The 17,260-nt window shown below is 28.5% G+C and overlaps 2 protein-coding genes across 3 annotated transcripts in view; one reads left to right on the forward strand and one right to left on the reverse strand.

Moving 5' to 3' along the window:
- Positions 1-255: 255 nt before the first annotated feature.
- LOC113559814 (ras-related protein Rap-2c-like) lies at positions 256-8,090 on the reverse strand. Of its 2 annotated transcripts, none has more exons than XM_026965577.1 (3): positions 7,429-8,090; positions 6,494-7,275; positions 256-580 (listed from the first exon to the last, which is right to left on the reverse strand). In XM_026965577.1, exon 2 carries the CDS (start codon positions 7,114-7,116, stop codon positions 6,571-6,573), a length of 546 nt encoding a protein of 181 aa, XP_026821378.1. In that variant the 5' UTR covers positions 7,117-7,275; positions 7,429-8,090; the 3' UTR covers positions 256-580; positions 6,494-6,570. The 2 variants fall into 2 exon arrangements, with proteins under 2 accessions (XP_026821378.1, XP_026821377.1); XM_026965576.1 differs by having other exon boundaries at positions 7,407-8,090.
- Positions 8,091-13,221: 5,131 nt separating this feature from the next.
- LOC113560134 (conserved oligomeric Golgi complex subunit 3-like) overlaps positions 13,222-17,260 on the forward strand; it is a 4,329-nt gene continuing 290 nt past the window's right edge. Inside the window, exons 1-10 of the mRNA XM_026965897.1 lie at positions 13,222-13,605; positions 13,685-13,774; positions 14,113-14,232; positions 14,330-14,437; positions 14,498-14,665; positions 14,737-14,957; positions 15,038-15,253; positions 15,327-15,466; positions 15,529-15,792; positions 16,299-16,482. Coding sequence (XP_026821698.1) covers positions 13,465-13,605; positions 13,685-13,774; positions 14,113-14,232; positions 14,330-14,437; positions 14,498-14,665; positions 14,737-14,957; positions 15,038-15,253; positions 15,327-15,466; positions 15,529-15,792; positions 16,299-16,482 — 1,652 coding nt within the window. The 5' untranslated portion in view covers positions 13,222-13,464. The remainder of the gene's footprint in view (positions 13,606-13,684; positions 13,775-14,112; positions 14,233-14,329; positions 14,438-14,497; positions 14,666-14,736; positions 14,958-15,037; positions 15,254-15,326; positions 15,467-15,528; positions 15,793-16,298; positions 16,483-17,260) is intronic.

A 17,260-nucleotide genomic window follows, 5' to 3' on the forward strand; every position in this document is an offset into this window, starting at 1 on the left:
TCCAACTCCGTTATATCTTAATCTAAAATTGTTCCATTGACTATTATATTTTTGTATATATTTTTTTCTTTAAGTATAAAAAGTATAAAAAATATGTGTTACAAAATAATAAGTTTTAAAAACAATATACAATAATATTAGGCCGTTATTATTATTATTACTCCGCCTATTCCCTTTTATATTATATAATATAGGAATACATACTATAATATAAGTTATTATCTCATTCCTGCCTTAAATATTTTGTATCAATAAACCTGCATTTCGATATAACAAAAAAAAAATGTATACATTACAGAAAAAATATTTAACACTAGTTAAATAATAAAATTAAATTAAAAAAAACATATTCTATCTTTATATAATATTTTAACATTAAATGGCACTTACAGTAGTGTGCCACATGCGATAGGTGGATTTATAAAAAATCTGTTTGTTAATAATTTGTATTATCATGTATATTATCAATATCGTCGACAGTCTTTAGAAAACGTACCCTTTTTAAAGCTGGATATGTAAATAATTGTAGTGAGAACAGTTTCTGACACCAATACTATTGAATATGAATTTTGACGTATTTCTGTAAGTAAAAATAAACATTTTTATTAACAGGGAAAATTTTAATTTTTCAATGTATACTATATACTTTATACAAAAAAATAAAATATGATAAATAGTATAACATTTGATACTGTTATAATAATATTAAATCAAATGCATTGAATTGTGTCCCTGAAAATGATGAATTATATATATTATACTGACTTGTAAATTGTAATCTTTGAATAATAATTTAAAAGAGCTCACATTTTTAGATTGTAAAATGGATATTATAAATGGTATTAGAAAATTCAAATTCAAAAGGAAACAAAAGCAATAAAAATAATTATATTACCTAATAAATGATTAATTTAATGGGCAATATGAAATAAAATGCATAGTTGAAAATCAACTATTATTAGAAGCCTAAATAATATTTAAAAAATGTATTATTATTGAGTACTTAAATCATTATCAATTTAATGTATATCAATATTTAATCTAAAATTAATTTTTATGTCCTTAAAAATCATTAAACATTTAAAACAATTAAAGATCATTTGGTCTGAATTAGTTGAGGTTATCGAAGGTTATCATAAAAAATCAAATAAGATACAATTAAAACTTAAGTTATAGGTAGTTATAAATATTAAATAATAAAGTACTCAAGTATGTTATGGACGTCTTAAATGTATAGAAATAAAAATTTATTTGAATCTTCATTCAATTATTAAATCATAATTAGATATAATATATAAAAACTAGGTACAGTACAGTTTTAAAAATAGATGTATATTCTTAAATTACGTTTTTTCAAAATATGTATTGTTGAATAACATATAATACACATACACCGTACTATATTATTACGGTGTCATTGTTGTTCACATAACTTGAGTTGTGCTGTATTACTTAGTTATATTTTCCTCCCACGCATATAATTAAATACGACACACATGTGACATGAAATTGAAAATTATGTTCTTAACATTAATAAAATAATACAAAATTTTCCGAACAGTTTTCAAAACGCATCAAATCGTGTAGGTAGCCATATAAAAGAATAACAATGAACCGTTTTCAATAGTTTTTAGTACAGTACATGCGATGAATTTAAAAAATAAATAAATTCCAAATTAATATGGATAAAACGTTAACTTTCGTTTGTACATTAGGAGGATGGGTATTTATTGTATTCAAATAAAATATCAATTGTACTAATAAGGCACAATAAGCATTAAGTATGACAAGAGTCTGAACTATGTATCAATCACCGGAGAAAAATGTTTCGCACTGTTTAACGGAGGGACGGGCCTAATTTAATCTCCAACGGTGGTCGTATTCTATTTATGGGTTCCCCCATGATACACACCTCACAAAATAACGAACGCGCCCGTGTCCCGGCAATATTATACTCAATACAGGATGATTCCGTCAATGCAACAGTCTAGTAAACAATTATTTAATTGCAATATTATCAAAATTCAGATATATTTTATGTGATAACCATAGTTTTTAAACGAAAAACAATGTAAATATTATAATAGTCATAACGAGTAATCGCATTTTAAAATCAAGCTAATACGTGTATGTGATGAGGTAGAAAATACCAAGTCTTGAACACTCGATAACTCAGCCTAGTGATATAATCCAAAGTCTTATATAATATTGTATTATACAATTATTAAGATGACGGATAAGACAAAAAAATTAAACGATTTGGGCCTACTGCTAAGAAAGAATCGCTCTGTATAAGTGACTTGTTATACAGTATAACATGATGACGTATTGTTGAAATGAAAGAGTTCCATTTTTTTTAATAAGCTAACAATGTGCTGTTTTTAGAATGATCTTCCGGTGGCCACCCCTTCCCATCACTAAAACCAATTATTCCGTTCGTTAAACATGTACCAATATTATTATTATTATATAGGTACTCTATACCTATGTACCTACACCAAAGCATTTCAGATACTATAAATTAATCGGGCTACAGCCCACACCCAAAGGATATCGACGTTAAAATAAATAGTAGTCCAATCGAACAACATTGTTTGTAGAAGTAATTAAATCAACAGATATTTAACTGCCAACAGTCATTTTCACCCTTCCTCGATCATTATACAACGATAACGACGACCCTCCTGTAATGGGGAAACCATTTTTACCACAGAATATTTGAAACAATATTACGCTTATGCAGGCATTGATCCGACATGTTGTCTTATACAACATACACACACACTCGACGGGAGTCCTGTAGCAGTGTTATTATTAGGATCATTATTATTACTACTACCACGGTGTCGGTACATAATATTATAGGCGATTTCGAACCGAGAATGTTTCGTGACGGCGGCAACGACCCTTGTCGTTGTTATAAAGAATAAAGATCTTGTAAGCAATTGACAAACTCCAACATAATATGCAGTGAACGATGCGTATTTTAAAGTAAAAAGTAAAACCCAGTAAGATAAGTGCAACACTACTGCATAATCATATTGAAACGCAATTCAGAGAAAGGTGCACGTAATTGATAATTCTCCGGAGTAACGCATCGTCGTCGCTGAACAAGTTTAATAACATCATTACAATATTACCTATGACCTGGTGAAAAAACGCATGATCGTCATAATATCTAAAATCCTTAGATATTCATAATCTTATTTCTTCATTACTCATTTACGTTATTACTTCAATCGAAGATTTGTAAACAACAATAACGACAAATGATAGAATAGTAATAAATTATATACATCATATTATACCCAATACGCATCGTATAGATATATCGCTACCTCATGGTCAATAGTCTCCAATTCTCCATCACCATTAACAGTTATTACGGTCACGTATATCGTAACGTATCAGTGTATAGATAAGGACAAATATTATAATCGCTTTTTAAAATTCCCACTTGCGGACAAATAATAATGGTTTCACGGAATACACATCCTGTTCTCGTATAAACGAAAAAATTCGTAGTAATAATACGGATAAATATACCGAACAATGGCGGTACTAATATTGTTTGAATATCAACAAAAATATATATTGTGATAAAATTTAAAAAAATCTTATGAATGTCTGCAGTTAACTCGAACAGCAAACTGACTTGCCCGATATAAAACTTGATACCTTACATATGGACACGGTTAACGATAGCTAAACAACAAACTGACAAAAACCGATTGTTTTTTTTTCTTATTACGGCTTATACACTCATAAACCAAACTGACCTATACCGACCAATCCTTCGTCGTCTCCCTTCAATAGGGTTTATAACAATATATTATTTACAAGTACCAGACAACACAAATGTACATAGGTCGGTTGTTGTTATGTTATTATTATTTGGTTGGGTTCTTTTGTAGTTTATCCCTGGAATAAAAAACGGGAGTGGCAACACCACAAAAAATTAAACTACGACGTTTTTGTCACTAATTTATTTTTTTCGTGACATTCTTCTACACAAATCTCTGACAATTATAAGTCAATAATTAACGTCATTACGTAAAATAGACGGCGTATATGTTATAGATTATAATGTTATATATTAAAACTCGACCGTGTATGGGTTATTCGGTTCTCGTAAACACGGTATACCGCCAGTAGCTACAACTAAAATATTACAGCTCTACCATCTATTAGTTAACAACCAAGTTATTACGGAACGTACAGCTGGTGGTTTATTTCGTCGTTTAGAACATTAGCCATTACACGATTGTATAAATATATTCGAATAAACCAACGTCATAATATTATTGTCCTATGTGCAAACTAGAATAACTTAATAAAAACGTATGTTAACTCTAGGAAGCCAATTAGAAAGAATATAAGGGGCTTCAATGAGTCACAGCTTGTTACAATACGATAATGTTAGTGTATACTGTATACAACGCGAACGTCATTGAAATTTTGTTTTCGTTGAACATTTTTTTTTAATTACACCGTGTTTTAAGCGCCTACCGTTATGATTCAATACATACAATCCACTAAATCATAACAACGACAATGTTAAATAATATTTCGTTTTTATTTTTATTTTTTATCACAATAATTAATTTATAAGACTGGCCGATTTGCGCGCCTATTAATATTATATTATATATAGGCGATCGAAGAATATTTTTTATCAAGACTTATGATAAGATAATATTATATATAACATCCAAAATTAGTCTTGTATAACTTTTCAAGTATACTATAGGTACCTACTTCATCAAAAATTAACAATACAACAATTTTTTCAATATGAATTCAAATATAACCAACAATATTTAATTATAAAAAGAATAGTCGTCTCATATATTTTTTAGATTCTAAACCCAGTGATAAGTGTCTTTCCTTTTAATGTTGTATAATCAGTAATTTAAAATTTCTAACTAATACCTATTTACCTATTGTTTGATGCTTTTTATAACTTTTATGTTGTACAATTTTATTGCATCAGGATAACACTAAGATTTAAAACTTTAACAAAATAAATAAAAATGTAATTATGTATATTAATTATTGTAGAACCCAATAGTGAACACAATAAAATATTATAGAAAGTAATATTATTACTAAACTCTGTTTAAATTAATACAAAAATAAAATAAATATTCAATAGTTAATGTAAATTATGATGGATAATAATTGTATGAAAAAAATAATTAAAATACCTAACTAATTTTTAGTTTTCAAAAATTATAAGCTGAGTACTTAAACAGTTTTATCTTGTTTCACATTGTACTAGTTATTGAATCATTCAATAATCAATATTTCAATATACTTTATTTAAAAATCTTTAATTCTTTATAATAATAAAAATGTTTAACTATTCCAATGCCATGATATCAAATGTTCAAATAAAATACAAGAAATTAATTGATGTGATTTAAAGAAAGATAATATCTAACATTATATAAACAATATATTTGTATTAGACATTCAAAACTTATAAGTTATAATCTAACCAATACATAAACAATTGTACTTAGAAATGTAAAAATATTGTAGATTTTACTTTAGTTATGAAATATGTTTAAGCCTACTAGTATAATATAATTTAAAGTCGCTTGGTGTGGTGCGATCGTACATTCAACTGTGGAAACGCTCTGAGTGTACGTATCGGCCGGTGTTGCTAGCTCCCGGATGGGTGACCCCCAGGATTTTAGTGACAAATCCTTGCCACACATACAAAAAAGATGTTTCAACCTACCGTTTCTCGCATCTACAAATGAATAAAAACTATCCAATGGCCTTTGTTGCCGGAGATTAATTAATAAAAAAAAAAAAATTAATTAAATTTTAACTTGAAAACAATAAGTAGGTAGTATTGGTTATTCCATTCAATCAAGCATCATAATTTATACTTTGTAAAGTAATATTAAAATTATCACAAACTTTATTCATAGAAAATATATCATATGAATGAAAATAGAGAATGTTTATAATAATATTTCCTATGGTTTTGGTTATTATTCAGATTTTAATTCCAACTATAAAGAATTATTGTAACTTACTAATAGATACATAAGATACATAGGTCATTAACTATGTAGTAAAATAATTCACCTTCAAATAGTATTTAAATGATTTAAAATGACTCAAGTATTTCAATGACTATTGAAATAAACGTATTAAAGTTACCTAACAACCTACAAAATGTTTAGTTATTGATAAAATCAAGTAATCTATCATCTATCAAAACAATATAAACTACATATTTATGATTATGTTTAGCATCAGTCATATACATGTTAACAAATTATGATAGCACAAGTAAGGTGCCTACATACCTAATATATAATAAAAATAGTATATTGTGGTAAACAAGCCATATCAATCATTTTATAAATTCATAATATGGAAGAAATGTGTTCAAAGCACAATGGAATTGAAAAATACAACTTTTAGACTAATACTTAAATTAGATACTATATAATATAACAATTAGATTTTTTACCTGATAAAAATTGAAATCACCAGCAACATTTGACATTGATTGATGCACACAAAACACAAAATTCTAAATAATATGGCTTATAGAACTGTACAGCAACAATAACTCTTCTTTTCTTTGTCATTGCTGAAATTCATTTCACGCACAATCTCTGCAAATACTTCATTGACATTGGTACGGTTCTTGGCACTTGCTTCGACAAACGGACAGCCCCAGATTTGGGCCAGAGTGTTTCCCTCAATCGTTGGAACCTCACGTTGATGTTCCAAATCGATTTTGTTTGCCACCAGCAATATGGGCACCCGCTCTGACCCTTTCACCCTAGTGATGAGCTCCTTCATGGGTTTTATGTCCTGGAAAGTCTGATGGTTAGTCAGGCTGTACACGACAACAAAACCCTGTCCGTTCTTTATGTACAAGTCGCGCATACTGGCAAACTGTTCGGTGCCGGCTGTGTCTAGTATTTCTAATACGCAAGGCGAACTGTCGACTTCAATCTCCTTCCTGTAGAAGTCCTCTATAGTTGGGTCGTATTTCTCCATGAACCGGCCAGACACAAACTGCACGGTCAAGGCACTCTTGCCCACGCCGCCCGAGCCCAGCACGACCACTTTGAACTCGCGCATTGTTGTCGAATGGCCAACTGTAAGGCAACCACTGTGCGCATACGGACGATCGCTATGACCGGTTACTGGCGGTGTAGGCAGTTAAGGACATATCGACACGGCGTTGACGTACCGTTCGCCGGGGGTTGATAAATTATATGGAAATTTGATATCGATCAGCTGTAGAGGGATGCCAAACAAAACAAATTAAAAAAAAATATTTTTAAAAAAACAACGAGAAACGCAATCGGGGCCGACGGATATCGAATCTCGTCAACTCCTCTCGATTGATCGAAAAAAAAATTTCTTACATTGTAAACATATGAGACTTACAGCGACAACAACGACAGAAAAAGCAGCAGCAACAGCAGCACCAGCACCAGCAGCAGCACAGCACAATGAAACGACGATTACGCACACACTCACAACAATCGCGTTCGCATTCACGCACACACGCCCAGTTTTATCGCGTGTGTGTGCGAGTGCGAGTTGCCTACAGTGGCGCCAAGGTTGTGTCCGTGCATTTCCCGACCGCACAAAAGAAGATTATTTTTTTCGCCTTGTAATTTTATTTTATATTTTCAGTTCCACCGACGATCGCAATATTTAATTATACAAATTGTAATATAATTGAAAAAAATATTCACACTCAAAATAACGAACGTCACCATTCACCAAATCGTTTACGTGTCAAACCGTAAAAAGACGAAGTATGTATAATTTTTCCATCGGTCTGTCGATCGTTCTACACTCCTACGCATACGATATATTATTATAATAGTTCGACGTTTGAAATAATATTAATAAATTATCGTATTCACTTCGCGAATTCGTCGATCGAATATTTTTAAGTAAATAGTAAATGATTAATAACTGACAGACCGTCCTCGAGTCCCGTTTATCGTTTTTAACATTTTATCGCGTGCTAATCGGAGCGGTAGTCATCGGGAGCTGCACGTCACGAGCGACGAGCGAACGATCAGTAGCTACGTTTGAAAGCGAATATAATATTATATTATATTATTAGTACTACGCGCTAGACGGCAGCCCCACCGGTGTCTCAGACAACTACAAACTGCGGTATATGCCTACATGACATATAATACCGATTACTCACGCTGCACCCGCAGGCCACAACACTCAACACTGGTGAATCTGTGAAATAATAAAATATCTATCGCGATTTGCGATTATTAAATCCGAAATCGTGATATTACAATACGCGAAATATTTGTAATACGATTAAAATTATATTTTATTATAATAATAGTTACCATAAATCGGTTATTATTATTATTGTTGTTATTTTATCTCTGCTACTAGTTGCGACAATACATTTTATTTCGTCCAGCTTATCTCTGGTACGCGCGACATATTGTGATTTATGATATTATTTTATCCTACTATTCACTATTCAGCTATGAACTTATTATTTTGTATTTATAGAGTGCGTTATTAATTATTATTATACAACATACGACGGGTCTTGACGTCTCTTGCATATATCATGACATATTATAATATAGTACTATTATTGTTGTTCGCATATAACGTTCCAATAGCCTTTAACAATTGATATTTAAACGCCGCTTAGACCAACTACAATAATATATTATATACATACGATATACCTAACTACCTATAGTCTATCGAGTCTCTATGACTATAATGAAAACTCAGAAATATTAGCACAGGCCAAAGTACTGGCATCTTATATATATATATATATATATATATATATATATATATATATACGATTCCTATATAAGTATTTACATATAAATATATTAAATAAATATCTATAATAATAACATGTTATACTTGCTACATGTTGTAGTAGGAACTTAAATAAAATAAATATTAACATTAAAACATACTTATTCAAACGGTTCATAAAAATAGGTAATAATATATTATATACATAAATTGTATAATATACAAATATATAATATACTAATATACTATATTGTCTTATATTATTAGGTATATTATGCAGTCTGCACTCTACTATACTCTACGGTATATTAAATAATTATTATTCTTGTACGCGTACAAATCGTACCCTGCATACTACATATTTATAAATGTATATTGATGGAAAAAATAGTTTAGTTACAATAGTAACTAATATTTATTTTTTCAACATCAAGTTTTTATTTAGCCTTATTTTATAAAATGAAATAAAAACAATTTACAAATAAACACAATTTTTACAATAGATTATTATGAAATAAATCAGTTATTAATTCTGACTTATACTTATTGGACTATGAACAGTTTTAAGTTGATACTGAATGACTTTTGAATGGACAAACTGTGTCTGTATCAGTATTCCAGGGGTAGGTGGGTTGAACAACTTTACTATCCCTGTGTGTAGAATGTTTATGTTCAATGGCGACCGAATACATTCGTAACACGAATCCACTTGATAGAAGTTATGGTTTGAATAATTAACGGGTCGGTTTTAAAAATTCAGATACAGTTTTGGATTATTTAGCCTTAAAAATTAAAATCTGATAGTCATCACTCATTTATAATATTCCAAAGCCAACAACAATTTTTAAAGTTTTTAAAATTATTGATTAATTTGTTAAACAGTTTATACTTTATTTATTATTATTATATTTCTATTATTATTTTGGTTTCTTTTCAAAAATACATTTTAAATAGAAATTAATTTATAAAAGTCGATACCTAATTGTTAATAGACCATAATACGTACTTGGAATTAATGATTGGTATATTACCTGCTACATTATAATATAGGTATTGTAATATATAATATGATATTAAATTTTAATTTCAAAAAGTAATCATACCCCTGGCTCCTAGTAGCAATCAATTCTTATTTATGACGCTTTTAATTAATGTTTTATTCCTGATTTGTATTATTTAATGTTGATTTAAATACAATATTGTCATTTATCAATACTTAATAGGCACTATTGCAAATTACAAATTTTTTATTATTATAATAATATATATCGGTTTGGTAGTCAATTAGTGGTTTTAAAATATAATTTGTACAATAATATTGTAAATTATTAATTAATATAATAATATTGTTTATTGTTATATACCTAATTATTAATCGTGCATTCGTGCATGATGATACTTATAATAATTGTAATATTATGATTTATTACTGTCAATGATTTGTAGTTTGTACAAATACGTTACGTTTTAGTGACTTGGTAAGTATTATTAGTGTGACAGTGTCAAGTTTATATTTGATATAGATATAATATTATAATCTTCCATTTTCCAACAGTCAATAATAAGCATTTACAGAGAATAGAGATTTTGAACAACACAATGTCTGAAATGTCGTAATCAAAATAATTTAGTAATACTCAGAAAGAAGTGACATTAAATATGATTTATCATTGATGTGTAATAATTATATTATGTATAATACACACGAATAATAATAATATTGAGTACATATTATTATTACATAATCGAATTTAATAGTTTTTAATTCCATAAAGTACCTTCCAATTATTTATTTATTCTGATATTTATTATCATATCCATTTCTTCGGGTATGTATAGCTATTATAGTTACATAGACACATCTAGTACATACCTAGGCCGTGTATATTTAATCTAGAATCCAAAAATATATTACACATATTCAACTCATATTTACATAGGTAATGAATCTAAAGTTATATCTTATATCCGTTAGAGATATAAATATATAATAGGGCATAGGCATTTAACTTAGAACATTTTTATCAAAATACATATTTCTAAAAAAAGTCTCAATTTGTTCAATTTTTTTAAGCACATCCAACATCCCCCCATCTCTATAATGTATAGATAAATTATTATAATGCTTCATCATAAGATTGTAATATGTTTATTATTATTCAGGAAGAAATAAGACATATAATATAATAAGTCTTATTTGTATACAAGTCGATATTTTTTTATATTCAACACGGTGATTACTTCAAACAAAATTGAGTTGTAACAATATATCAATATGAGTAATGTGACTTGATAAAATTCTGTCTATAGGTAGTACGATTCACTTTAAAACCTATATAATGGATCACCTTTATTCTTTTTTAAGCCCTGTTCACGTCTATGAGAATAAGGGTCTGTTTACAATAGATAAAAAGCTCAGAATTTCAGATGTCAAAAAAAGTCCGAGGACTTAGGTTACCAATGATATTATTTTTGAATATTGAGTCCTATATAATTTATACACCTAATATATTTTAATCCAGTGACATATTTTTTTCAATAAAAGTCACCTAAGCATCGTATTTGAATGAAAATTGTTAAGAAAATACTGTATCAATATTATACACGAAAATAGGGTATTAGGTATATGGTGAAATGTATAAGTAATAGGAGTAACACTATAAAAATAGTGAGTTAGTAATTTAGGTGTCGCGGTCACTCGCAGAGCATATTTGGCCACTGCATACTCGTATATTATGATGGTTTTTATATATTAATTATTATCCATATAATATTATCCTTAAGTTTGTAACATAATATTTCAAAATGATTACATTTTAATTGTTAAAATTATATAACTATAATAACTCTCTTCCCCCGCCATCATGTCAATTTACAATAATCTATAATTCTATATTCAATTAAAATGATATTATGTAATTGGATCATCGGCAAGGGCGTTCGATTTACTAAAATTTGGAAATCAGTACCTAGTAGCGGCAGGCACGTATACGGGGATGGTTGTGGGGTTCAACCCTGTCCCACTGTGAATATTTTTTTTGTATACGTGACTAAGTGGAGGAATACAAAAATATACATCGATCTTAAAGTATGAAATTTTGATGACATGATAGTATAATTTAGAAAAATTATAAAAGAGCTACATGAATATTTTTGAATAATAAAAGGTAGGTACTCCCCACTTTGTGAACACTGCATTATTAATAGAATTAAAAAAAAGAAGGATCATCATTAATTGTTGACAGAATTTTGTTTTTAAGAAGTATTCTGATAAGCGTAAGGTCTTTGTCTTTGTATAAATTGTTTTCAATTTAAAAATATTTTAAATTATTCTATCATTTTTATTTTTTTTCTCATTGATATAATTTTCCCCGGATATTCAATTAAATATGGAAATATTATAATAGAATATTACACATAATAATATTAATTATTATGATATTGGCTTTCGTTTTAATTTGCTGAACGTCCACATTTAACGTTTACTATACCATCTATACCTATTTAAATATTGAATGAGTAATGTGAACATGATCAAATTCATGAAACTTGTTTGGTAATTCGGTTGAAAACGGTGAATCAATGGAATTAGTTACTGGCCTCATTGATGTAATATATTAATATGCTAATTGTTGATGCCATATCCCCATGATATTGAACGTGCAATGTGGTGAAATTACAGATACATAATAATATATAAGTAGATTTAGGGCATATTTTAAGATGTATATTTTATATCTGTGAACCACTGGACTATGGACTGTGGGTGAAATATTCAAATTAATAGGATATCGATGCATTGTTTGTCTTCTCTCTCTGGAACGCGCAACGGACAAAACGGATTTACATAAAATATTTTTTTTTAGTCTTACAATAAAATCACTTTACAAAGAAGGTGATAATAGAGAATAACATTTTTCAGACATATCGATTTGTCTAAACATTGTCTCAAAGTACTTTAATAATATCCATTTAAATTTATAAACTTTTATTTTTATTTTGGGTCAAATAAAAAAAAAAAATGTAAAACCGATCTTTAAAAACATTATTTTTTATAATTATTAATTTGTTTAACAGATTTTTCAAAATTCATAAAAAAAAATGATTTTGCATGAATGGGTCAATGTAACTCGTGGCTTGTGAGAGAAACAAAACAAATATTCCGCTAATATCTTAAAATTATATGATTCATTCAATAATCTAAAACCGTGATTCATTCGTTAATCGTTATCAATATTGCATTATTTAATTTACAGCGTTTACCATAATATCTTTATGAACACCAGCAGCAGCAGCTGTTTTGTGGTTTGATATCTCGCTTTATCAAATATTTTTGATAACTGATTAAAATTGTTTACGTCGGCACCATACACTAAGATAGTGAGATAAATCATAACTCCGGCATCAGCACCTATGCACAATAAATCATAATAAAATATTATTATTTATTATTTAATATTTATTAATTATATAGTTATTACTATAACGTCTATACTCCAGCTGCATAGTCTATTATATCATAAAATTGTAAATTACAATATCCAAAAGTCGGGGAGTTTAAGATTTTAGTTCCTAATAAAGTAATAAATAGTTTATCGTTTTTTCTGTGTCACTCTATCTTTAATATTTTATGCAAGCATCTAAAATTTAATCATGGCAAACAATAAGCCAGGACGAATATCTGATAAACTTGTTCGGTGGGAAGCCGAAAAGAACCCATTGGCACCTTTAAGTCAGTCTCAAATCAATGCATATCTGAGTTTGTCCGAACACATAGGTGATAGTGATTTTATGGTATGTGTTTATATTATTGAGAAATTGTATATTATATTATTGTTTTGAGATCTATAGAATACTGTAATTTTTTTTTTAGTCTTTAGAAATCGAAGACCATGACATAGATAAATCAGATATAAATGAAGATCCACAAATTTTAAATAGAAACATTGAATCTGCCGAGGATGTGAGTATGAGCTTTTGTAGTATTGTAGCCAGGAATTTAAAGCAATTTAAATTTAAACAACAGTAACAATGTTGGTATGCTATAGAAATAAATGTTTTACTTAGAAGTTTGAACAATTTAGTAGTAGTTCTAATCATAAAATTGATCTTCTGCAAATTACTGTTGTTTAAAACAGATTAATTTAAATGGTTTTTGGGATTTTATAGTGTAACGAATACATACCCAATTAGCTTACTGAGATTTCCTATTTTATGTAATTTTTTCTTGTTAAATAATAAGTTAAATATTTTTTTTTTTTAATTTTATCTTATGGCTCATACAATTCTTTTTATTCTTAGTTTCATAAATTCTATCACGAGATTTCTCAAAAATGGATGTCCGCGGATATAAAACCATGTTTACAGCTTGCGAATGAACTAAGAAGTCAGCTTGACGAGTGGAATTTAATGTTATCTAAGGTATCAATTGTCTAATTGTATGATTATTTAATGATTGATGTAAAATCAATTGTTTAAATTATAAATTATGAACAATAATAAAGAATATAATTTTTAGATGGACGAGTGTATGGAGCTTATTGGTATGTTAGAAGAAAAATACAGTGAGGTTTCAAAGAAAACAAACTCTTTATATTTAGCTGGAGAAGAACTACACACTGATCAGGTTTTTAAAAATTCAAACAATTTGTTATGAGCATGAATTATACTCATGCATTTGTTTTAGACAAGTCTTAGTAATATATGTCAAGAAATTAACGAACGTTTGTCCATCTTCAATGCTGCTGACTCTATTCACTCAAAATTGGATTCACCTTCATTCATTGTTACCAGTGAAATGTTTGCTAACATGATGATGTCTATTGATACTGGAATTAAATATTTAAATTCTCATGTTGGTATAATTGAATCATTATTATTAGCTTTTTATTTGTAATTATCAATCAATATATTTGTCTTTGATAGATGTCGTATAAGGAGAGCAATAAATATCTTGCTCTGTATATAAACGCCAGGTACAAAGCTCTATCGCTTGTTCAAACTTATATAACTCAGTGTCTTCAGACAGGAACAGAGAGTTTAGATACAACTGAATTCATAGCACACTACGGGAAGTTTCAAGCAATTGCAACAAAAGTACGGCCAGTAATAGAATTATTGGAAAACCGTATAGATTTGGATCCAGTGTATGGCTGCTGTTTAATTTACCGACTACTGATTAGATTAGACATTTGAATAATATAAAATCTTAAATTTATGTGCACAGATATTCTGCAGCATTGGAAGACTGTGTACTGGCTTATGTGACACGACGAAAAGCTCTTCTTGGTTCGTCCATAAGTAATACACTGTCCAATTACACATCGAGCGGAAGTGATTATTGTTCAACATTACGTTCATCGTGTAAAATTCTCATACAATTGACTCATGACGAAAATCGATTGTATCAATGTTTCTTTACAAATAAATCTCCAGTATTCAGGTATGATAAAAAAAATGTATTACAATGTGTCTTTTAGTAGTTTGAAAGTCTCATGTTTTTTTTTTTATTTTAGAGAATATCTTGAAACAGTTTGTATGCATTTGTATGATATGTTAAGGCCATTAGTTATTCACATGAAACATTTTGAAACATTAGTAGAACTTTGTACAATCCTAAGGATAGAAATATTACAAGACTATGTTTCTGAAGATGGTAACTAGAGAAAAAAAATATATTTAACAATATTATTTGAATTTAAAATCAATTGGTTTTAGCATCACTTGAGGTTTTTGGATCTGTAGCAGAGTTACTGTTACAAGATACACAAGAGCGTTTAGTATTTCGAGCCAATTTATACTTTGTCACGGACATTTCCGAGTACAAGCCATCACCCGGTGATATAGCGTATCCAGAAAAGTTAAAACAAATGGAAGCAATTGCTGAAGAAATGCAATATCGACAGTTGACTAGATACGACTCGACTGGAAGTTTAGTGTCATCTGTATCTGAAGCGCCATCAGTTATGTCAAAACAGTCAGGTAGGTATCATTGATTATATAATAGAATATTTCTTAGCTTGTTTCAAGCTTTTTATAATATTTTATTTATTTTTTTTTTTTAATTATAATAGTTATAACTTTTAATTTGAAATGCAGCTTATTATTAAAACGTTTTTCTTACGATACAAATAATATTATTCTCAATATTGTAATTAAAAGATGTGTTACCCTGAAATTAGTTATGTTATTAAATGAATGAAATATGACAAGCACTTTTACTATTCTGTATGTATGTAAACAACAAATTTCATTATTGTATTGATTATTATTGCACCCTTTAAATTTTAATCAGAGCCTTATAAGGTCAGTTATTTAAACAGATGGTCTTAAGTTTTCGGATTATTAGTTATTTTATTTTTCTAATTCCTAGCCTAGTAAATCAAACACTTTCAAACCATTCCTAATAAGGAACACTAAATATTTTGTTGTATTTTACCATACTAGGCGTATATAATTTTATTTTATTGTTACCAACTTTTTTTAAGGTGGATGGACTTCTGCTGCAGATCTTCATGGAATGTGGTATCCACCTGTGAGACGTACATTGATGTGTTTATCACGTTTGTATAGATGTGTTGATAAAACCATTTTTCAAAGTCTTTCTCATGAGGCAGTTGCATTGTGTTTGAAAAACATACATCAAGCTGCTCTGTTGATTCTCAAAAAAAGGTAAAATTTATTTAAAACTGTTTTTGATATTTGTCGGTATTTACTTATTATATTTATGAAAATTACTGAGAAAATTAAAATATTACTTTATATAATTATTACCTAGAATCTAGACTCTATTTCTAATTATTGTAGGTAGATACATACAACTGAAATATTTTAGCCCTAATACATGAAAAATATTTTCACTTTAAAAATGAATTGAAAAAAAAATGTACATCAACCTACCTTAATACCAATAGTAAAATAAATTATTTTAATAGAAATATCAAAAACTCTAAATTACTTATTAATATAATCGGACTGACAGATTGTCTTTGGCCTATGCTTAGAATCATTTATGTATGCAATGATTTATCATTGAAATCAAATTTACACATACATTATAGTGACTTACTCAATGATGGATTTCATTTGGATACCTACTGTACAGCTGAGTGGTTACTCAATTTATTTCTATTTTGTACTTATATTCATAAGTTTCCTATTTCAATTGCCTGCAGATGTTATGCACCTTTTTTTGTTAATTTTAGGGATTTATTGACAAATTAAATTTTAAAATATTTTTCTTAACAGTTTAATTTAAATATTGAGCATGTGCCAAGTTAACATTATAATATAACTCAAAGAAAATCACAAATATGTAACAGACAGTGATTAATGTTTATTATTTAATTATTGATTTTTTTTTTTGTAGACACCAACAGACGGTCTTTGTTGGAGATAAAACATTTATTGATAATCAGAGAACAAATAGCACCGTTTCAAGTAGATTTTA

This window comes from Rhopalosiphum maidis, chromosome 3 (assembly GCF_003676215.2).
Source record: "Rhopalosiphum maidis isolate BTI-1 chromosome 3, ASM367621v3, whole genome shotgun sequence".
Lineage (NCBI taxonomy): Eukaryota > Metazoa > Arthropoda > Insecta > Hemiptera > Aphididae > Rhopalosiphum > Rhopalosiphum maidis.